This window comes from Danio aesculapii, chromosome 5, assembly GCF_903798145.1.
Source record: "Danio aesculapii chromosome 5, fDanAes4.1, whole genome shotgun sequence".
NCBI classification, from domain to species: domain Eukaryota; kingdom Metazoa; phylum Chordata; class Actinopteri; order Cypriniformes; family Danionidae; genus Danio; species Danio aesculapii.
The window spans coordinates 950,564-973,542 of record NC_079439.1 but is presented as its reverse complement, the minus strand read 5'-3'; the positions used below and the strand labels follow the sequence as shown (position 1 = coordinate 973,542).

At 39.0% G+C, this 22,979-nt stretch overlaps 1 protein-coding gene across 1 annotated transcript in view; it reads left to right on the top strand.

The window, feature by feature from the left end:
* ass1 (argininosuccinate synthase 1) overlaps positions 1-15,736 on the top strand; it is a 62,966-nt gene extending 47,230 nt beyond the window's left edge. Inside the window, exons 12-15 of the mRNA XM_056457190.1 lie at positions 2,901-3,032; positions 7,212-7,368; positions 13,106-13,171; positions 13,932-15,736. Coding sequence (XP_056313165.1) covers positions 2,901-3,032; positions 7,212-7,368; positions 13,106-13,171; positions 13,932-13,986 — 410 coding nt within the window. The 3' untranslated portion in view covers positions 13,987-15,736. The remainder of the gene's footprint in view (positions 1-2,900; positions 3,033-7,211; positions 7,369-13,105; positions 13,172-13,931) is intronic.
* Positions 15,737-22,979: the final 7,243 nt, after the last annotated feature.

Genomic DNA, 22,979 nt, shown 5'->3' with positions numbered 1-22,979 from the left:
CAACGAGATGCAGTTTAGGTCTAACCAGCAGTGCAATAGCAGCAAGTGCAGGATACAGGTATAAAGTGCAGTTATAGAAAAACTATGGTGATATTTACAGATGGATGTACTATCAACATTACAGTATATACAGATTGTATGAGCATAGATTTACAATTGATGACTATATGTACAGGCTGCTATTAATAATCAGAAGTGTGCAGATCGATGTGAACATAATTACTGATGTACAGTGGTAAATTAAATCTAGCAATACAAGACAATTCATCTTTGCATGACTGGAGTAAACCCTGCTTTACTGTGCATTGTGGTGTGTGTGTGTGTGTTTGTGTGGGGGTGAATCTGTGGCCTGATGGACAGGCGTGTGTGTGAGTGATCAGTGTACGCAGGACCTCTCCTGTCCTTCATCATCTGGTCTGTGACCCCTCAGACAGGCGACTGAAGGCTTGATTTTTCTGTGTGTCAGACCGGCGCTGTAAATTACAGACTAGAGTGAATCTGACCAGCTTCCAGTGTGCTCATCAGCACCTGCTGACAGGCAACGTTTCACCAGGAAATCTGCTCGGAAAATGCTGGAAGTGCTTCATATCTGGAGTAGCTGTCAGTAGCTGTGTTTCCATCTAAATATAGGCAGATTAGATTTATGTGCAACCTTATGTGCAAACCAACATTAATGGCGCAAAGACCCTCACAGACGCATTCATATTGTTTATGAGTAGATTCTTCTTGATTTTAATTCAGAGTTTAAAAGTTTCATTCATTTTCTTTTGGCTTAGTCCCTTTATTCATCCACAGTGGAATGAACCACTAACTATTCCAGAATATGTTTAACAGTACTAGCTGCAACCCAGTACTGGGAAACACCCATGCACGCTCATTCACACACACTCATTCACTATGGTCATTTTAGTTGATCAATTCCCCTATAGCGCATGAGTTTGGACTGTGGGGGAAACCGGAGCACCCAGAGGAAACCCACACCAACACGAGGAGAACATGCAAACTCTACACAGAAACTCGAACTAGGGTCTCGAACCAGTGACCTTCTTGCTGTGAGGCCACAGTGCTAACCACTGAGTCACAGTGTCACCAGGTTTTGTGTTTACATTCAGATTTCTGTCTTCTCTCAGTCATTGCTTTATTATTCTAAATTAACAAGTAATGTTTCGGCATTGTTTTTAGAGTTCGGAGTTTCCCATCACACACATTTTGATCATCATTATCTCTGCTGATCATGCCAAGTTCAGACTGCAGGATTTTATAAGTCACAGATGTTTTCACTCTGCATGACTGTCTGTGCTAGCATTCAGTCGCTGCTTTGGATCACCGGCATGTTAACCAAATGCTAAAAACATGTTAAAAATGCTAACAAAATAGTAAAAACACGCTAAAAATGCTAACAAAATGGTAAAAACACGCTAAAAATGCTAACGAAATGCTAAAAACACGCTAAAAATGCTAACAAAATGCTAAAAACATGCTTAAATGCTAACAAAATGCTAAAAACATGCTAAAAATGCTAACGAAATGGTAAAAACACGTTAAAAATGCTAACTAAATGCTAAAAACACGTTAAAATGCTAACAAAATGCTAAAAACACGCTAAAACCAGTAACCAAATGTTAAAAACATGCTAAAAATGCTAACAGAATGCTAAAAACACGTTAAAAATGCTAATAAAATGTTGAAAACACGCTAAAAATGTTAACAATATGCTAAAAATGCTAATAAAATGCTAACGACACACTAAAAAATGCTAACGTCTGTTAGGGTTACACACTTTGCGACTTTACAATAGGAAGAATCTTCGACAACTTTGTCTCGGTACACAAACTGCGTCTCACAACCAAACACACACGAGGAGTGACATCGAAACAGCGCGAGGTCACATAGTATATCTTTTGTTATTAACTACTGAATCTTTTTGTCGAAGCCTTTAGTGCGGTGGAAAATGTAGCCTACTTATTTTGCTCTCCTGGGTTTTGAAGGGAATTAGCAATTTCTCTTCAACTTTTTTCATTTTGGACCCGGTTGTGGTGTTCCTCAGATGACATGTCAAGCAGACACGGGTGCTCCTGACAAATTTACACTAGTTTTTGCTCTATTTCTTGGATCCAAATAGACCGAAAGAAAGTCCTTTTAACTCCTCCTCAACCTCCCGCTGGCCTTCAGATACCCACACTAGTGAATGCTGCTCTCTCATTGACTGTAGGTGATCGCTGATGTTATTTTCACTCAGAACTCATTTCACACGACATGATGTTGAATCGCCGACAGCTCCAGATATTTAGCATGCCGGCAGCTAGCTCTTTGCTACTCTCACAAGGTCGGCCACTGAAGCTAAGCAGGGCTGAGCCTGGTCAGTACCTGGATGAGAGACCACATGGGAAAGCTAGGTTGCTGCCGGAAGGGGTGTTAGTGAGACCAGCAGGGGGCGCTCAACCTTCGTTCTGTGTGGGTCCTAATGCCCCAGTATAGTGACAAGGACTCTATACTGTCAGTGATCTTTCGGATGAGATGTTAAACCGAGGTCCTGACTCTCTGTGGTCGTTAAAAATGTCAGGATGTCATTGGTAAAAGAGTAGGGGTTTAACCCTGGCATCCTGGCCAAATCTGCCCACTGGCCTCTGTCCATCATGACCTCCAAACCCTCCCCATATCATAATTGGATTCATCACTCTCACGAGACGTTTATTTAGTAAATGTGTTCCATCATAGCTTGTCCACATTCATTCTCATTGAATATAAAGTGTATGCTACTCAGTTATGCAGGTGCGCTTTTTATAATCTTGCCTCTGCTGTTAAGTGTTATTTTTGCTGTGATTATTCTAAAATGTCCATAAAGCAGGTTGATGAAGCCTATGTAGTGCTGATCGTGTATGTGCTGCTGTGTTTTTGAGGAATCTACGAGACTCCTGGAGGAACGATTCTCCTTCAGGCTCATCTGGACATCGAGGCCTTCACTATGGACCGGGAGGTGCGCAAGATCAAGCAGAGCCTTGGCATCAAGTTCTCAGAGCTCATCTATAATGGTACAACACACAACAACACACAAAACATAACACAACACACGCTCACAGCTTATGTGGATACAGTACAGGGATTATCTACCTGTCTGTTCTTCTGTCTGTATGTTTTTTTACTGTCTGTCTGTTCTTCTGTTTCTCTGTCTGTCTGTTTTATGTCTATTTTATCTGTTTGTTCTTCTGTCTGTTGTCTGTTGTTCTCTCTGTTGTCTGTTCTTCTCTCTCTCTGTTGTTCTGTCTGTTGTCTGTTCTTCTCTCTGTCTGTTGTCTGTTCTTCTCTCTGTCTGCTGTTCTCTGTCTGTTGTTTGTTGTTCTCTCTGTCTGTTCTCTGTTCTTCTCTCTGTTTGTTGTCTGTTATTCTGTCTGTTGTCTGTTCTTTTCTCTGTCTGTTATCTGTTCTCTCTGTCTGTTGTCTGTTGTTTTGTCTGTTGTCTGTTCTTCTCTCTGTCTGTTGTCTGTTCTCTCTGTCTGTTGTCTGTTGTTCTGTCTGTTGTCTGTTCTTCTCTCTGTCTGTTGTCTGTTCTTCTCTCTGTTTTCTGTTGTTTTGTCTGTTGTCTGTTATTCTCTCTGTCTGTTGTCTGGTCTTCTCTCTGTTGTCTGTTGTTCTCTTTGTTGTCTGTTGTTCTGTCTGTTGTCTGTGGTTCTCTGTCTGTTGTCTCTGTCTGTTGTCTGTTCTTCTCTGTCTGTTGTCTGTTCTCTCTGTCTGTTGTTTGTTGTTCTGTCTGTTGTCTGTTCTTCTGTTGTCTGTTCTTCTCTCTGTTGTCTGTTCTTTTCTCTGTTGTCAGTTGTTCTCTTTGTTGTCTGTTGTTCAATTCAATTCCCCTTTATTTGTATAGCGCTTTTACAATGTAGATTGTGTCAAAGCAGCTTCACATAAAAGGTCATAGTAAATAGGAACAGTGTAGTTCAGTTTGTAGTGTTTAAGTTCAGTTCAGTTTAGCTCAGATCAGTGTGGTTTAATAATCACTACTGAGAGTCCAAACACTGAAGAGCAAATCCAACGATGCGCAGCTCTACAGATCCTGAACCATGCAAGCCAGTGGCGACAGCGGAGAGGGAAAAAAAACTTCACTAATGGCGGAAGTGAAGAAAAAAAACCTTGAGAGAAGCCAGGCTCAGCTGGGCACGACCATTTTAATTTCTCCGCTGGCCAAACGTCTTGTGCAGAGCTGCAGTCTCAGTGGCGGAGGCTGGAAGCTGGCCTCAGCGAAGACTCGTCTGTCTCTGGAGCGTCACAGTAATCAGTCTCATGTTCTCCACTCTTCCATGACCATCACAGTAGCTGCTCAGGATTCAGCCAAGTCCAGGATATGGAAACCTTGGTTCATCTCGTCGTTGGTCTTGGATCGAATCAGTGACTCTGCATAGTCTGAGGGCCTCGGGAAGAGTATCCCCAGGTGGAAATGGAGAATAAAGAAAATAATTAGCGTAGCTGATGTTCACAGTGTATATCAGCAAGATGCATAACCTGTGTGGAAGCCCCCTAAGTGGTGCACTAAGTGTATGCTTTACTGAACAGATAGGTCTTTAATCTAGTGTTGAATTGGGAGAGTGTGTCTGAGCCTCGGACGTTATCAGGAAGGCTATTCCAGAGTTTAGGAGCTATAAATGAGAAGGCTCGACCTCCTTTACTCGACTTTGCTATTCTAGGTACTACCAGAAGCCCTGAGTTTTGAGACCTTAAAGAGCGAGTTGGATTGTAGCGAGACAGAAGATTGGTTAGATAAACAGGAGCTAGATTATTTAAAGCTTTATATGTAAGAAGCAATATTTTAAATTCAATACGAAACTTAACAGGCAGCCAGTGTAAGGAGGATAAAACAGTTCTGTCTGTTCTTCTTTCTCTCTGTTGTCTGTTCTTCTCTCTGTTGTTCTGTCTGTTGTCTGTTCTTCCCTCTGTTGTCTGTTGTTCTGTCTGTTGTCTGTTCTACTCTCTGTTGTCTGTTCTGTCTGTTGTCTGTTGTTCTCTCTGTCTGTTGTCTTCTCTTTCTGATGTGTGTTGTTCGGTCTGTTGTCTGTTCTTCATTCTGTCTGCTGTCTGTTCTTCCCTCTGTTGTATGTTGTTCTCTTTGTTGTCTATTGTTCTCTTTGTTGTCTGTTCTATGTTGTCTGTTCTTCTCTCTGTCTGTTGTCTGTTCTTCTCTCTGTCTGTTGTCTGTTCTTCTCTGTCTATTTTTCTGTCTGTCCGTTGTCTGTTGTTCTCGTTGTTGTCTGTTGTTCTGTCTGTTGTCTGTTCTTCTCTCTATGTTGTCTGTTCTTTTCTCTGTCTGTTGTCTGTTCTTCTCTCTGTCTGTTGTCTGTTCTTCTCTCTGTCTGTTGTCTGTTCTTCTCTCTGTTTGTTGTCTGTTCTTCTGTCTGTTGTCTGTTCTTCTCTGTCTGTTGTTCCATCTATTGTCTATTCTTCTGTGTTTTCTCTGTTCTTCTCTTTATCGGTTGTTTTTTCTTCTCTCTGTCGATTCTGTGTTCTGTCTGTTGTTCTCTGTCTGTTGTCTGTTTTTTCTGTCTGTCTGTTGTTTGTTCTCTCTGTCTGTCTGTTCTTCTGTCTCTTTTCTATTCTTCTGTCTGGTTTCTGTTCTTCTGTCTGTTCTTTCTGTCTGTTGTCTGTTATTCTCTCTGTCTGTTGTTCTTCTGTCTTTTGTCTGTTCTTCTGTCTGTCTGTTGTATGTTATTCTTTCTGTCTGTTTTTCTGTCTGTCTTTTCTGGGTTTTTTTCTCTGTTTCTTTCTGTTGACTGTTCTTCTGTCTGTTGTTGTCTGTCTGTCTGTCTGTCTGTCCTTCTGTCTGTCTGTTTTTCTGTCTGTTGTATGTTATTCTTTCTGTCTGTTGTTCTGTCTGTCTTTTCTGGGGTTTTTTGTGTCTGTCCTTCTGCTTTTCTCTCTGTTTCTTTCTGTTGACTGTTCTTCTGTCTGTTGTTGTCTGTCTGTCTGTTGTCTGTCTGTTGTTTTGTCTGTCATCTGTTCTTTCTGCTGTCTGTTTTCTGTTCATCTGTCTGTCTGTGTTCTGTCTGTTTTTCTGTCTGTCTGTCTGTTATTCTGTTTGTTGTCTGTTTTTCTGTCTGTCTGTTTTCTGCTCTTGTCTGTTTTTTTCTGTCTGTCTGCCAGTTCTTCTAAATGTTTTTTCTGTCTGTTGTCTGTTCTTCTGTCTGTCCTTCTGTTTTTCTGTGTGCTGTTCTGTCTGTTTCATGCTCTTCTGTCTCTTCTTCTTTCTGTCTGCGTCTATTTTGTCTGTCTGTTTGTCTGTCCTTCAGCCTGTCTGTTCTGTCTGTCTGTCTGTCAGTCGTCTGGTTTTCTGTTTGTCTGTCCATTCTTCTGTCTTTATTGTCTGCCTGCCATCTGTCTGTCTGGTTTTTCTGTCTGTTGTCTTTTCGTCCTTCTGTCTTTTTGTCTGTCTGTCCTTCTTCCTGTCTGTGTTCATTTTTTGTTGTCTTTTTTATGTCTGTATCTGGTTTTCTGTCTGTTCTGTCGTTTTGTCTGTTGTCTGTTCTTCTGTCTGTCTGTCTGTTCTTATGTTTGTCTTTGTTTTTGTCTGTGTTTTCTGTCTGTTGTGTCTATCTGTTGTCTGTTTTTCTCTCTGTCTGTCTGTCTGTTTGTTTTGTCTGTTCTTTTGTGTGTCTGTCTGTCTGTTCTTCTGTATTTTTTCTGTCTGTCTGTCTGTCGTCTGTGATTCTGTCTGTCGTCTGGTATTCTGTCTGCTTGTACTTTTGTCCATCTTATTGTCTGTATAGTGCGTGTGTTTGTCTCACTCTCAGGTGGTAATGTGTGTTGTAAACATCAACAGGTCTCTCTCTTTCTCTCTCTCTCTCTCTCTCTCTCTCTCTCTCTCTCTCTCTCTCTCTCTCTCTCTCTCTTTCTCTCTCTGGGGTGATAATAGGATTTGTCCCATTAGCATCTGATTTCGGTGGTCCTATAATTAAGGTGTGTGTGAGTGTGTGAGGGCCGGGTCCCTAAGCAGCGGGACACACTGCAGATTAAACTCATTACAACATTACAGACTGAGAAAATCAAGAGCTTCAGTGAAGTCCCACAGAGAGACGGCTGCTCCACACACCTGTGCACCGCAGAACACACACACACATCACTCATACACTGTTAAGATACATCAGGCATAATATTAAGCTCTTAAAGGACTGTGATGCAGTGTGTAGTGCTGGTGTGTTATTAACGCAGAGGTGTTGTGTTTCTGTCAGGCTTCTGGTTCAGCCCCGAGTGTGAGTTTGTGCGCGAGTGTGTGGAGAGATCTCAGAAACACGTGGAGGGACGAGTCCAGCTCTCCGTCTACAAGGGGCAGGTGTACATCTTGGGCCGAGAGTCTCCCAAATCACTGTACAACGAGGAGCTGGTCAGGTGTGTGTGCGTCTATGAGTGTGTTTGCGTGTCCATATGTTTTTGTGTGTGTCTATGTGTGTGTGTGTGTATATGACAGTGATGATGTCATGTGTGCAGTGTCTGACCTCTGACCCCTGTGTGTCCTGAGGGCGGATCAGCTGTTCTCAGATCAGTCCAGATGCTAAGCGCCGCTAATGCCCTCTGCTAGCGTTCAGGGGAATCAGGCGTTTGGTTGCGCTTAAGTGTGGAAGTGTTCGGTCGAGAGGTCAAATCCTGTGCTGTAGCTCGAGGCCACATGATGACAGAGGATCATTATCAGCCTCTAATCACTCTAAACTGGAGACTTGCACTGGGCTGATCTCACAGGCTGGAGTTTAAGGGCACAGTGTGTCATTTTGGCCACTAGAGGGCGGATATTCACAACAAACATAAACCGGAAGCTGCAACTGTATTTTTTCGTATTGTGATGCAGCTCTAGAGAAACAGAATACTAAATGAGAAAACAGTGGGCGTGGCTTATTATTTATACTGCGAGCTGATTGGATGTAGTAAAGTAGACGTTTCATTCAGAACCATACCTGCCAACACTTCCATTTTTCCCAGGAAGTCTCCCATATTTCAGACCCATGTCCTGTTTTGTTCTGTCTTCCAGAAAACTCCCGGCATTTCAACCCGCCGGTCCTCAGCTTTTTGGTACAGCTTGGTGACCTTGGTAGTACTGAGCAGGGACCCCAGTCTTCAGTTTGCGATCCACCATAACCCCTAACCCCATCCCTCCATCCACCCCACCACCCCCGCTCTTCAGTTCATGCACCCCCCGCCCTTCAGTTTACAAACCATATATATAGATGACGCTGCTATAAAATTCATGACCTATTTATAATGGCTTTATGACAATCATGTTTATGAGAGATTTATGACACGCTCTGTTATCTTGATAATGTCAAGTTGTCATGTCAAAGACAGAAACAGGTTGTGATGTATTTGTCAAGATGTCATGACAACCAATGTCATCTTTGCATTTGAAAGGACATAACTGAGTGAATGACACTTAATAACAGCTGTCATAACAGGGTTCGCACAAGGTGCTTAGAGTGCTTGAATTTGGCTTTTAGAAATTCAAGTCCTGGAATACCTGGAAAATTGACTTGTTTTGAAATTATCAAGGAGTATTTATATGCAGTTTTCACGCCAGAAAAATAACAATGTTTGTGAACTTTTGTGAGTTTAATGCAAAAAATGAAAGGCGAGCTCTTAAATAGGCTTTTTCAAATGAACTGCAAGTCCTCTCATCATCACGTGTGTGCTCTCAGACTGTATGCAATCGCGATCTCTTCGCTTTTAAAGTAACATTAGACATTATATATCTTCGCTTCTTGACTAAATTTAGTCAAAAACGATCAAGTATTTATAATTGGTTTGATGCATGACCGATGACAATGCTAGTGAACTTCTCGTTTGGCTGATCGTGAAGTGAAACTTACTTATAGCAAAGGTGGACCTTTTTTCTTTCTATACGACAGAAGAATTCTGCTGGAAATGTTTCTGTTGAGGTGTTTGTGTGATTTATACATTATAGCTGTATTCTAATCTGTCTTAAAGCGTTACAGGTGAAAGCAATCTGTTGTTACCTTTATCAAAATAAACAATAAGGCTCTTAAAAAACTGCTTTGAGAAATGTAGTGTTGTCATATTTCAAGTCATTTGTGTTATTATTTCATTAGTGACAGTGTTCTTGTCTTTTTTGTAAAACTATTTCAGTTTAAGATCATGTACAGCTATTTAAGAAACAAATTAGCCTTATTGTGAAGACAAGAGTGAGAAAATAAGGTAAATAGTGTAAAATATTTAAATCTTTTCATCATATATACTTTATTTAAACCTTTCAAAGCTTGAAAACATAGTTTACAAATGGACAAAAGTGTCTCTCTGGTCTTATAGAGTATGTGGTAGTTTTGCCAGTGCTATTGAAAAAGATTAATTGTCCTGAAAGGAAAAATCGATCACACTTTGTTAGTGCAAATTCCTACACATGTAGCTTTGGGATTTAAGCAATTAAACCATTTAAACAAGTTAACACCTAAGGGCCATAATAAAAATTTACTAACTAGTACTGTAAGTAGTTTTTTAAAAGAGTATTTTACTTAATATTAGTATTATTTACTAAAATTGGTGTTATTTTAGCAGTGTAAAAAACGTTTCACAAGCACATTTAGTGCAGGTTTATTATATTATTAATTATTATTACTATATGATTAATTAATTATTATATTATTATTATTAATGGCTTTTATTTGTATACATTTCTATGCAATGTTTTTAGGGGTTGCTGAGAATACATTTCAGAAGTTCAATACGTTGCGTGTCAGTCTTGAAAATAAAAATAGGTGCTTGGAAAAAGTGCTTAAAAGTCCTTGATTTTTATTAGTTTGTGCCTGTATGAACCCTGTCATAAGCATGCATAAAATCTCATTCACATAATGATTTCAGGACAGTCTTATGAACAACCCTTCAGGGAAAGTGTTACCAGTAAGGGTAATGAAAACTACAGAAGCACTTATTAATCTTAGGTGATGTTCATTTCTTAGTTATTACCTAATAATAACAACACAGTAAGAAAGTCATAAGCATGAATAACTAATAACATTCATTTTTCATTAACTTTGATTATTTTTTAGGGGTTTTCACCTTTATTAGCATAGGACAGTAGAGAACTCAGACAGGAAAGCATTGGGAGCAGAGAGAGGGGAAGGATCGACAAAGGACCTCGAGCCGGGAATCGAACTCTGGTCGCCGTGAGCACGTTGACGCTATATGTCGGCGCACAATACCACTAGGCTATTGGCACCGACATTAAAGTTGATTTTAACGTTTACTAATGAGACTCTTGTTACCCATTGTACCTTATCATTCTTTTAGGATTTAATTTAAAGCATTTATTTAATCTTTATACAATAAAAAATAAAAACTTCCTCTGTTTTGTCACAAAATTAGCTTTTTTTAAAAAAAAGATTTATTTTTGGCCTTTATTAGATAGTTGGAGAGAGGAGGGGGGGGTGTAGGGTAGCGAAATGTCCTCTTGCCGGGATTCGAACTCAGGACGCCCTGACGAGCGACTGCACCATATGTCAACGCGCTAACCACTAGGCTATTGCGCCGACACAAAATTAGCATTTTTGAGAAAAGCTATTGACAATCACATGATTATACAACATGGACACATGAAGATAGAATAAAAAGCTTTAACTGTATAAAAGCAGAGGCTTAGTCCTTTATTTTGATGTATAATATGATCATAATAAATATTGCAATAAATATTCTGGAGGCCATCAAATATAATGTTTAATGAGTTAATGAAAAGCAGAAATACTCCAGTACACGAGATGACGATTTACATTTGCTTTCATATTTCTGTTAGATGTTCTACAGCTTTGCTTTGTGAAAATGTGAGGATTTTACATAGAAATATGCATGCTGGAATTGCTCTCTACATTAAACACATTTTTATAATGATTTTGCTGCTTTGTGATGAGGTAACCCTGTGTTATCTTCATTATTATTAACACAGCGGTTTCTTTCTTCATTGATCTCAGACAAATGTCACAGTGTTGTCCTGCTGCGATTACACCGATACACACAGACATTAAAGCCTGGAGGAAATCTAAATTGACAATGTTTATTTTGCTAACCAACATTGTTGGTCTTAATGTGAAAAATAAATCTGTGCAAATTAATCCTGTAAAAATATCAGCCCCGCCCCCTACTCAATATTCAGTTTCAGTTGGAAATAAAACCCCACCTCTAACTTAATATTTTATTTCAGTTACAATTATGTCTTCATACTGAAATAAAAAATTACCCCCTCTACTCAATATTTAGTTTAAATTGGAAATACATCATCATTCTAAATGAAACTCCGCCCCCTAATCAATATTTTTTACGGCCGTAAATGTCATCATACTGAATTAAAACCCCGCCCCCTACTCAATATTCAGTTTCAGTTGGAAATACACCATCATACTGAGATAAAACCCCACCCTTTACTTAGTTTCAGTTAGAAATATGTCATCAAACTGAAATAAACCCCGCCCCTACTCAATATTCTGATTTAGCTGGAAATACATCATCATACTGAAATAAAACCCACCCCCTACTTAATATTCAGTTTTAGGTGAAAATATGTCATCATGCTGAAATTAACCCCGCCCCCTACTCAATATTCAGTATTAGCTGGAAATATGTCATCATGCTGAAATTTACCCCGCCCCCTACTCAATATTCAGATTTAGCCTGAAATTCATCATCATACTTAAATAAAACCCCGCCCCTACTTAATATTCAGATTTAGCCTGAAATACATCATCCTACTGAAATAAACCCCGCCCCTACTTAATATTCAGTTTTAGCTGGATCTGTCATCATACTGAAATAAACCCCGCCCCTACTCAATATTCAGTTTCAGCTGGAAATACATCATCATACTGAAATAAAACCCCGCCCCTACTGAATATTCACATTTAGCTGGAAATACATCATACTAAAATAAAACCCCACCCCCTACTCAATATTCAGTTTTAGCTGGAAAAATGTCATCATACTGAAATAAAACCCCACCCCCTACTTAATATTCAGTTTTAGGTGAAAATATGTCATCATGCTGAAATTAACCCCGCCCCCTACTCAATATTCAGTATTAGCTGGAAATATGTCATCATGCTGAAATTTACCCCGCCCCCTACTCAATATTCAGTTTTAGCTGGATACATGTCATCATGCTAAGATTAACCCCGCCCCCTACTCAATATTCAGTTTTAGCTGGATACGTCATCATGCTAAAATTAACCCCGCCCCCTGCTCAATATTCAGTTTTAGCTGGAAATATGTCATCATGCTGAAATTAACCCCGCCCCCTACTCAATATTCAGTTTTAGCTGGAAATGTCATCATGCTAAAATTAACCCCGCCCCCTACTCAATATTCAGTTTTAGCTGGAAATATGTCATTATGCTAAAATTAACCCCGCCCCTGCTCAATATTCAGTTTTAGCTGGAAATATGTCATCATGCTGAAATTAACCCCGCCCCCTACTCAATATTCAGTTTTAGCTGGAAATGTCATCATGCTAAAATTAACCCCGCCCCCTACTCAATATTCAGTTTTAGCTGGAAATATGTCATTATGCTAAAATTAACCCCGCCCCTACTCAATATTCAGTTTTAGCTGGAAATATGTCATCATGCTGAAATTAACCCCGCCCCCTACTCAATATGAGTACACACAATTATTATTCTAAACATGTTAATTTAGGTGTATGAGTGTTACCAAATATGACAATATTTAGATTTTTTAAATGAAATATGTGTTAATATCTAAACATAAAATCTAAAATGTCAAAATAAACAAAACTTCATTAAGGGTGCATTAAATCAGTCAAATACATTTAAAAATAAATAAATAAATAAATACTTTAAGACTATATATATATCACAGTTCCTACACATAATTTAGTCTTTCCCTCTGCTGTTGTATTATGAGAGTGTGTGTGTGTGTGTGTGTGTGTGTGTGTGTGTGTGTGTGTGTGTGTGTGTGTGTTCATAGTTGTGTTCTCCTGTGTTTCTGCTGTTGTAATATGAGTGTGTGTGTGTGTTTATAGTTGTGTTCTCCTCTTTACTGCTGTGTTTGTGCTCGTGTTCCGCTGTATTGATGATGTGATTAGTGTATTGATTATTGATCTGTTGTCATGTGTTGTTGACAGTATGGATGTTCAGGGTGACTACGACCCCTGCGACGCCTCGGGCTTCATCAAGATCAATGCTGTCCGGTCAGTAACACACTGCTGAGAGAGAGTGTATGTAAATGTGTGTGCGTATGTGTGTGTTTTTAACACATGTGTTAGAGTGTGTATGTGTGTGTGTGCGCGCTTATGTGTGTGTGTTTTTAACACGTGTTAGAGTGTGTGTGGGAGTGTATGAGAGAAAGAGAGTGTGTGTGTTTGTGTGAAAGAGAGAGTGTCAGGTGTGTGTGTGTGTTTTGCGTTAGTGTTTGTAAAAGTGTCTGTGTGTGCACATGTGGTTGTTTGTTTTAGTGTGTGCATGCATGTGTGTTTGTGTGTGTGTCTGTGTGTGTGTTTTTTTTTTTGGGGGGGGGGGGGTTGAGTGTGTGTGTGTTTGAGTTTGTTTGTGTGCGTGCATGTGTGTGTTTTAGAGAGAGAGTGTGTTTGTTTGACTGCCTGTGTGTATTTTTGCATAAGTGTGTGTGTTGGTTTGTGAAAGTGTTTGTTTTAGTGTGTGTGTATGTGAGAGTGTGTGTGAGAGAGTGTTTGTGTGTGTTTGTGTAAGAGAATGTCCATGTCTGTGTGTGCATGTGTGTTTGTTTGTGTGTGAGAGAGTGAAAGAGAGAGTGTGTGTTTGTGCAAGACCGAGAGAGTGTCTGTGTGTGTGTGTTTTAGGTTTGTGTGTGTGTGTGTGTGTGTAACATTGTTTGTGTTTGTGTGTGTGTGAGGGTCTATGTGTGTGTTAGTGTGCATGCTGAGTGTGTTTGTCTCTGTGTGTGTGTGACGGAGTGTCTTGTGTATGTTTCAGGCTGAGGGAACACAACCGTCTGCAGGGAGCCGCCCTCAGCAAACACAACGTCTGATGAACACAGATCAGGTGTGTGTGTGTGTGATTGGAGGATCAGCGATACACACTTATAATCACACATACAGGAAATGTTCTCACAATGTTCACACAAGGTTTCCTCAACATTATGAACACAACTCTTTCAGTAACAACACAATGATGACTATGGTTTATCCCTATAGTGTACTCACTGAACAGCTCATTACGAGACTAGCAACATTCATTCAGTCATTCTCCTTCAGCTTAGTCCCTTTATTTATCAGGGGTCGCCACAGCGGAATGAACCGCCAACTATTCCAGCATATGTTTTACACAGCGGATGCCCTTCCAGCTGCAACCCAGTACTGGGAAACACTCATTTACACTCTCACATTCTCACACACACTCATCCACACAGAAACGCCGACTGACCCAGCTGGGACTCAAACCAGCGACCTTCTTGCTGTGAGGTGACAGTGCTTACCACTGAGCCACCGTGCCGCCTTAATTTTAAACTTTTATAACTTGTAAACATCATTATAATGTAATCGATGTCATTGAAGTGTCCATATATGGAAAATATATAATTTGTCGTTAATTCTATTGCACTTTTTACATTGTCGATCGTCAAAGCAGTTTAGCATGGATGAAGAATAGAGAGAATAAAACACAGAAGCTAAATAAAGGCTTAAACGTCACTACTTGTCTTGGAATAGTAAGAACAATGTTGAAAATTAACATTCCTTTAATGTTTTTAAAGGTGTCGTGAAATTAAATTGACGTTTTTTTAGATGTTAGTATCGATATGTTCATTTTAAGTATATCTATAATCTAGCGTGCTCCAAAATTCACATGTAGAAGATATAAACCTGATATAAACATCTAAAGCTCTTCTGCTATTGTCGTCATACTTCAGCTTCTCACTAAATCTTCTGACCAATTAGATGCTCTGTAGTGTCTGACATGCCCCGCCCCTTCTTCTCATTGGCTATTCATTTAATGCGCTTGAGTTCAACCAATGTCACTAGCTGAGCTGTTAGAAAAGACAACGCTATTGGCTGTTTTTTTAAAGGGGAGGGGCTAATGTATGCCCCGCCCTCACTTCGTGTTTCAGTTGAGATTACGTCAAATAGAAATGCGCATTTCAAAGCACTTTGAGACCTTTAATAAAAAGTGGCGTTTAATTAAGCAATCTATACTCTTTTTGTTATTATTTCCCCCAAAATATGCTATCTGCTATTGTCGTCATACTTCAGCTTCTCACCAAATCTTCTGACCAATTAGATGCTCTCTAGTGTCTGACATGCCCCGCCCCCTTCTTCTCATTAGCTATTCATTTAATGCGCTTGAGTTCAACCAATGTCACTGGCTGAGCTGTTAGAAAAGACAACGCTATTGGCTGTTTTTTTAAAGGGGAGGAGCTAATTAATGTTTCAGTTGAGATTACGTCAAACATTCAATAAAAATGGCACCTTTCAAAGGACTTCGTGACCTTTTAGGCATTTAATAAAGCAAACTATACTCTTTCTGTTATTATTGCTCCATAATATGCTTAAAATGTGCTTTCCATGTCATGATTTAGGAACAGATGTGATCGTATGATTATTTTTTGATGCTGAACCCCAAGGAAACCTTCGCTAAACGTTGTGAAAATGTTCTCTTAAAGTTGTGAGTGATTATTCTTCCAGTCTCATTAATTCAGTTGTTGGAATGTTTAGAGAAGATTGAAATGTAACATTCCTATAATGTTTTCAAACCAATAAAGCGTAACGTGTGATCAAATGAAATGCACCTTATTTGTTGTTATTCTAAAAAATAAAAAGTAAGCAATGTGAAAAGTAAAAAAACACAATGTAAAAAGTAAACAGTGTATCTCCATACCAGTTTTAGTTATCATTTAAAGTGAATTTTACCAAATGATGTTACTTGAAAACACAAAAACAAACACGCCCATAACGTAACAGGCTCCGCCCCCTTTTAAATATCAAATAAAATGCACCTTATTTGTTGTTATTCCACAATTTACAATGTAAAAAAGAGACGTTTTAAACCTCTCCATATGTTTTAGCTGTGATTTATAGGTCAATTTTGCCAAATGATGGTGATACTTGGAAGCACTAAAAACAAACAAACCCATATCCTAACAGGCCCCGCCCCTTTTGAACATCTGTGCTTAATTGGTGAAGAGACACGCCTCCTTAAGGCTGATTGGCTGCAAGTGTGTTTTCAACCTTTAGCTATAGGAAACTAACTGAACACTTAATGTTCATCAGCCAATCCAGCATTCAGCAGACCTGTGATGCATGGACTTCTTTCCTTCATGCGTTGATTATTGGAGTGAACAGAATTTAGGAAACTCTTAAAAGGGCTGGACTTAAACTGTGTAGGGCTGTGGTTCTCCAGGAACTAAGGTTGATACCCCTGGACTAGAGATAGTCGGGCTCACCTTTATGCAGAGCTTGAGCTCTGGAACTCAACTTCTTGAGAAGGGCTGGACTTTCAGGTACTTAAGTACAGAAGAGGAGGATCCGGCCAATGGTTGAACCCCATTTCCAGGTGGAATAATGCAGATTTTGTCCTGGCCATGATACACCGGACCAGCTCTATACCCTCACCAGGGTGCTGGAGGCTTTATGGGAGTACACCCAACCAGTCCACATGTGTTTCATGGACTTGGAGAAGGCATCGACCATGTCACTTGTGGCATTCTATTTATTTTTGGTGTGATCGTTTATTTGTTATATTTAGTTAGCTCGTTATTTTCACATCGGTGTACATTAATCAGAATTCCTCAAGACTGTAAATGTGCCCATATACCTGCTAAAAGCTAGTATTCATTGTTAGTCCCTTTCCCATGTATTCTAGGCAATATCACATTATTATACTGTACAATAATACACTGTAAGGGCCTTGAGTGCATGTGGAGCTTCAGCAGATGCAGACTGTGATATTAAAGTCGGTCGCTGTGCTGTTATTTATTCTCACATCTTCACATCTCACAGCTTTTAAAGTGAAGCGAATGAAGAAATAACCCTCCGTTTGAGCCATTTTCTCTGCGGCGTCGAACACTCTGTGCTGGTGTGTGATTGTGGATCTGCTCCCCCCTGCTGATGTGATGGACGTCGGCGTTTATTTATTTATTTATTTAGGATTTTTGCTTTTTTAGATGCTGCAGGAGATGCTTGATTACTCCACAGTGGCCCGTGTTTATATACTGAATTATTAGCTGTCTTAAATATGCTTTCCCCAATTTGTAACTGATTTATTTTCTCTTTGTCATGATGACAGTAAATAATATTAGACTAGATATTCTTCAAGACACTTCTATACAGCTTAAAGTGACATTTAAAGGCTTCACTAGGGTAATTAGGGTAAAGTTAGGGTAATTAGGCAAGTCATTGTATAACAGTGGTTTGTTCTGGAGACAATCCAAAACTAATATTGCTGAAGGAGCTAATAATATTGACCTTAAAATGGCTTTTAAACTATTAAAAACTGCTTTTATTCTAGCTGAAATAAAACAAATAAGATTAAATAAAATATATTCACACACTGCTGGCACACAACTGTGTTTAAACCCTTTATACAAGGGATTTTTGCGCAATAGGTTTGTAATAAACAGATAAATAAGCATTTTTTCATTACTCTCCAGATCAGTTTGGCATTTGTATTATGAACACAAGCATTTCTGTAGTATATACTACAGTAAATCAGCTCTAACAAGAGCATAGTGTCATGATGCAGATCAATAACTGTGTAAAGTTCATCAATTATGAAACAACTTCAGTGTCAGCCGTAAAACACTGACAAAGAAAAACAAGCGCTCTCAAATAGCTTGTAAACTTGAACAAACAACTACTGAAACACTGAATTAAGCTGAGAATTTATGCTTGAGTGATGTTTACTGTTCAGCTGAATTAATCCACTGAATACTGATCTTTTAAACACAGTAAAATACACCCAAAACTGACATTTTAAATCAAAATATGTCTCTATGATATACACTCACCGGCCACTTTATTAGGTACACATGTGCGACTGCTCGTTGGTGCAAATTTCTAATCAGCCAATCACATGGCAGCAGCTCAATGCATTTAGGCATGTAGACATGGTCAAGACGATCTGCTGCAGGTCAAAGCGAGCATCAGAATGGGGAAGAAAGGGGATTTAAGGGACTTTGAACGTGGCATGGTTGTTGGTGCCAGACGGGCTGCTCTGAGTATTTCAGAAACTGCTGATCTACTGGGATTTTCACGCACAACCATTCAGAAGAGCATCTCTGAACGCACAACACGTCCAATCTTGAGGCGGATGGGCTACAGCAGCAGAAGACCACACCGGGTGCCGCTCCTGTCAGCTAAGAACAGGAAACTGAGGCTACAATTCACACAGGCTCACCAAAACTGGACAATAGAAGATTGGAGAAACGTCACCTGGTGCAGCCCACAAATCTGCAGCAACTGTGTGATGCTATCATGTCAATATGGAGCAAAATCTCTGAGGAATATTTCCAGTAGCTTGTTGAATCTCTGACATGAAGGATTAAGGCAGTTCTGAAGGCAAAAGGCGGTCCAACCTGATAAAGTGGCCGGTGAGTGCATACAACAGAATTTTTGTGTGGATTACCTGTGCAAACTTTTACAAAATATTTTTTGTGTGTGAAAATTATTGGTTTTGATAATCCAGTGTTTTTAATCCGCAGGTCTGCTGAGTGCTTGATTTTGATTGGCTGATGATCACTCTAAAGTGTTTGGTCATTGTCAGGTAAAGGCACAGCTAAAGTAGTTCTGGCTGATTTTGAGCGCATTAGTTCCATATCACTATGCTGAATGATTTATTTCAGGCCTACATTATTTTTTTTTAATTTTCCTTATTTTTTCGTCCTTCTGAGACACAGCTAAATATGTTAGATCTGAGTTGTAAACAAAATAATTAAAATGTGCATATGTGTTACTCTGGTTAAGCTCTGCTCCCACCTAATATTAACCAATGGACCAAGTGCTTCTCGCAAAGCAATGCCAGGGGGGTGTAAACTTTTAAACAGGATGCTTACAGTCGATTATATTTTACTTGGACTATTTATATTGACTATATTTTTATTTTTATGTTAAATCTGATTTGTAAACAAAATAAGTGAAATGCACATATTTGTCTGTATGGTCAAAAGTTTTCACCCCCTCACTCCTAATGCATTAAATATCTTTCCTCCTTAGTGTGAAAATAAATACCAAACATAATGCATTTAATTTAATGATCTCTCTTACTTTGTCAGAATCTTCTGTCCCAAATTGTTAAATTATTATTAGCTAAAGTTAATGAGTGCACCATTATTTTAAAGGGCTTTTCACATCGCAATGCCTTGGGGTGTAAACTTTAGAACAGGATGATTGTAGATGAATTGACTTCATTTTTAGGCCATCTCAGAAACAAGTAAATATGCTAAATCTGTTTTGTGAACAAAATAAGTGGAATGCACACATTTGTCACTCTGGTTAAAAGTTTTCACCCCCCTCCTCACTCCCAATGTATTGTTTATCTATCAGTCATCCTCAGTGTAAAAATAAATACCAAAAACCCCATGCATTTTATTTTAATGATCTCTCCTATGTTGTAAGAATGTTTCGTCCCAATATCATTAGCTAAAATTAATGAGTGCACCCTTCTTTTAAAGTGATTTTTGCATAGAAGTGCCAGAGGTGTGAACATTTGAACAGGATGATTATAGACAATTTTGCTTTATTTTTTAGGCCTCCGGAGAGATAACTAAATATGTTCAATTTGATTTGCAAACAAAATAATAAAACTGCACATATTGGTTGCTATGGTCAAAAGTATTCACCCCCCCTCCTCACTCCTAATGCATTGTTATCCTCAGTATGAAAATAAATACATATATTTACTATATATAGAATCAGCTTAATATGTTTGATCTGATTTATAAACAATATAAGTGAAATGTGCATATTTGTCATTGTGGTTAAAAGTTTACACCCCCCTCCCTCCACACACACACACACTTAATAATGCATTGTGAAAATTAATACCAAACGCCATGCATTTCCGATTCAATGATCCCCCTTGTTTTGTCTGAGCGCTTCATCCCAGAATGCACTGCTGTGAGTGTGTGTCTGAATGGCGTGAGACGGATGCAGTGTTTCCTGTTCCTGTGTCTCGTGTGTCTCAGTGCAGATCTAAAAGGTGAATTAATGATGGTGACCTTCCCTCAATTACACCTCATTACTGCGGTCCTCAGGGATTCTGCACACAAAGAGAAGAGCAGAGTGACCCTTAAACCAGTCCTGCTGCTGTCCGTCACACACACACACACACACACACACACACACACACAAAGAGCAGCTCTGTTCTGTAAAAACAACGCACATTTACCACAGTAAACTCTCATGGCTTTTCTGCGCTTCTCAAAACACATCAACATTTAATGTTAAATTACCTAGTGCACTGTGAAAATGCTGGATTCCACACTGAATTGTTTATGTTGTCCCAACTCAAATCGATTAAGTTAACTCAATCATTTTTATAAATTTAAGTGGATTGAACATAAAACAATTATGTTGTCCTGGAAAATATTAATAATTGTGTTGTTTCAACTCATTTTAAATGAGTAGTTTGAACAAACCCAACAGTTGATTGAAAACAAATGCAATTTAAATGTAATAAAAATAAATATTAACCCAACTGTTGGGTTGTGTTCACACACACTCTAAAAAAGGGTTGTACACTGCAAAAACAGATGTTCTTACTTAGATTTTTTGTCTTGTTTCTAGTCCAAATATCTGAAAATTCTTAAATCAGGAGGAATTTTCCAGGCAAGCTAAACAGCTAGTCTTGTTTTAAGACGTAATATGCCATAATTAAGTGAGTTTTTCCTTAAAACAAGCTAAATAATCTGCCAATGGGGAAGCTAAAGAATTCAGGTTTTCCTTTTAACATAAGATTATTTTGCTTCTCCATTGGCAGATTATTAATGTTGGGTCAGGTGTGAGCAAATACACCTGTCTGTTTACAAGCATATGTTTTAAGCAGCGGATGCCCTTCCAGCTGCAACCCAGTACTGGGAAACACCCATACACCCTCATTCACACATACACACACACACACACACACACACACTACGGCCAATTTAGTTGATCAGTTCCCCTATACCACATGTGTTTGGACTGTGGGGGAAACCGGAGCACCCAGAGGAAACCCACACCAACACGGGGAGAACATGCAAACTCCACACAGAAACACCAACTGACCCAGCCGAGACTCAAACCAGCTAACCACTGAGCCACCGTGTCATCCTTGTTTTTTAATTAATTATTAAATTATATTTTTTTTAATATTTTAAATACACACTCAAACTGCTGGGTTGTTGTGTTGGGTCAAATAGTGTATGGACAAACCCAACAGTCAGGTTAACTTTTTAAATTAAATTTAAATAAATAAAAAAATTAACCAAACTGTTGGGTTTGTTCATATTTGACCCAAAGTTGGGTTAATACAATCTACATTCTGTTTAGACTCTGCGTTTACTTGTTGTGTACTTACTGTGTAAAATGTGTAAAATGAGTTTTATTCTTCCGAATTTCAGATAAAAATATGAACACTTTGGGTATTTGAAATATACACTCAAAATGTTGGGTCAAATATGGGCAAACCCAACAGTTGGGTTAATACAACATATTATTTTTTAGAGTGTGAGTTTATTTGTTGTTCTTGTTAAGGAGAATGGGTTGTATTCTGAAATCTGAACACTTTGGGTATTTTAATTTCAGAAGTAAACACTGAAAATCTTATATGGTCATCTGTTTATTAAATTTGAAGAACTTTTTTAACCCAACTGTAGGGGGCCAGACAGAGTGGGGCCTTCCATGATGTGCAGGGCCCTACGCACCATGCGGATTGGTACACTGAAATAATGATTCAAAGATGATTCCTTGGATTTACAATTGTTTTTGAGTTAAGGGGTTGTGAACTATTTATTTGGGCTGAATTTAAACAAACAAGTGAAGTTGATCATTACGCAGTTTAAATTCAACCCACTTAAATAGTTTGCAACAGTTTTGCAGACATCACTTCTTTCAGTGTACTGGCGTTGCGTTTTCTAAGTCATCCAGGTCCGTGCTGAGTGTTACAACTCGGTTTTCCAGAATTTTCACAGTTTTTTGTAGCTTATCCACATTATCCTCCGTTTCATTAATTCGATGTTCAGCCTCTGCTAATCTGCCTCCAAATGCAGAGATTTCATTTTGAATTCCTTGAATAGCATTCAGAGCGCCTTCAAATTGAGATGTGAAAAAGTGTTTCATATCTGCGAGAGCCTTCATCACCTCGTTCTCCTCGGTGTTCGTTGTAGCGTCACCCATTAGCTTGTCGCTACCGTTAGCTACGTCGCCGTCAGGATTTTCCTCTGGATTCCTCCTTGTAATTCTTCGATTAGCCATGGCGAAGCAGTATTTTTGTGACCACAGTTGAACTCGGAGGCTATTTCGTCAGTTTAATATCTCAAAGTGTCCTAAAGTTGAAAATCTGGCTGTCTGTGGTAGGAGCGTTGAGTTGCACGTCTGTCTAGCTCGTCGCCATGTTTGAACCCCTCCACGTGATTTTAGATGCGATATGTGAATATCCCCATAAAGAGTTGACCAGAGAGATACTGTACAAGCCACAATTATGAAACACAATTAAATGCTTAATTAGCAAACTAGAGAAAACAAGGAGGCAGCCATTTAAATCACTTACTGAAACCTGTCAGTATCAACTGCGCAGTCTTCTGACAAACTCCAATACGTTTATATTCTTTCCTGCTGATTCTTGACATTGGGTCAAATATAAACAAACCCAACACTTTGCTTACCATTTTTAAAAATGAAATTTAATTTTAAAAGTTAACCCAACTGTTGGGTTTCTCCGTACAATATTTGACCCAACAAACAACCCAGCAGTTTGAGGGTATATTTAAAATAGAAAAAAAAAAATTATAATAATAATTAAACAAGGGTGGCATGGTGGCTCTGTGGTTAGCAC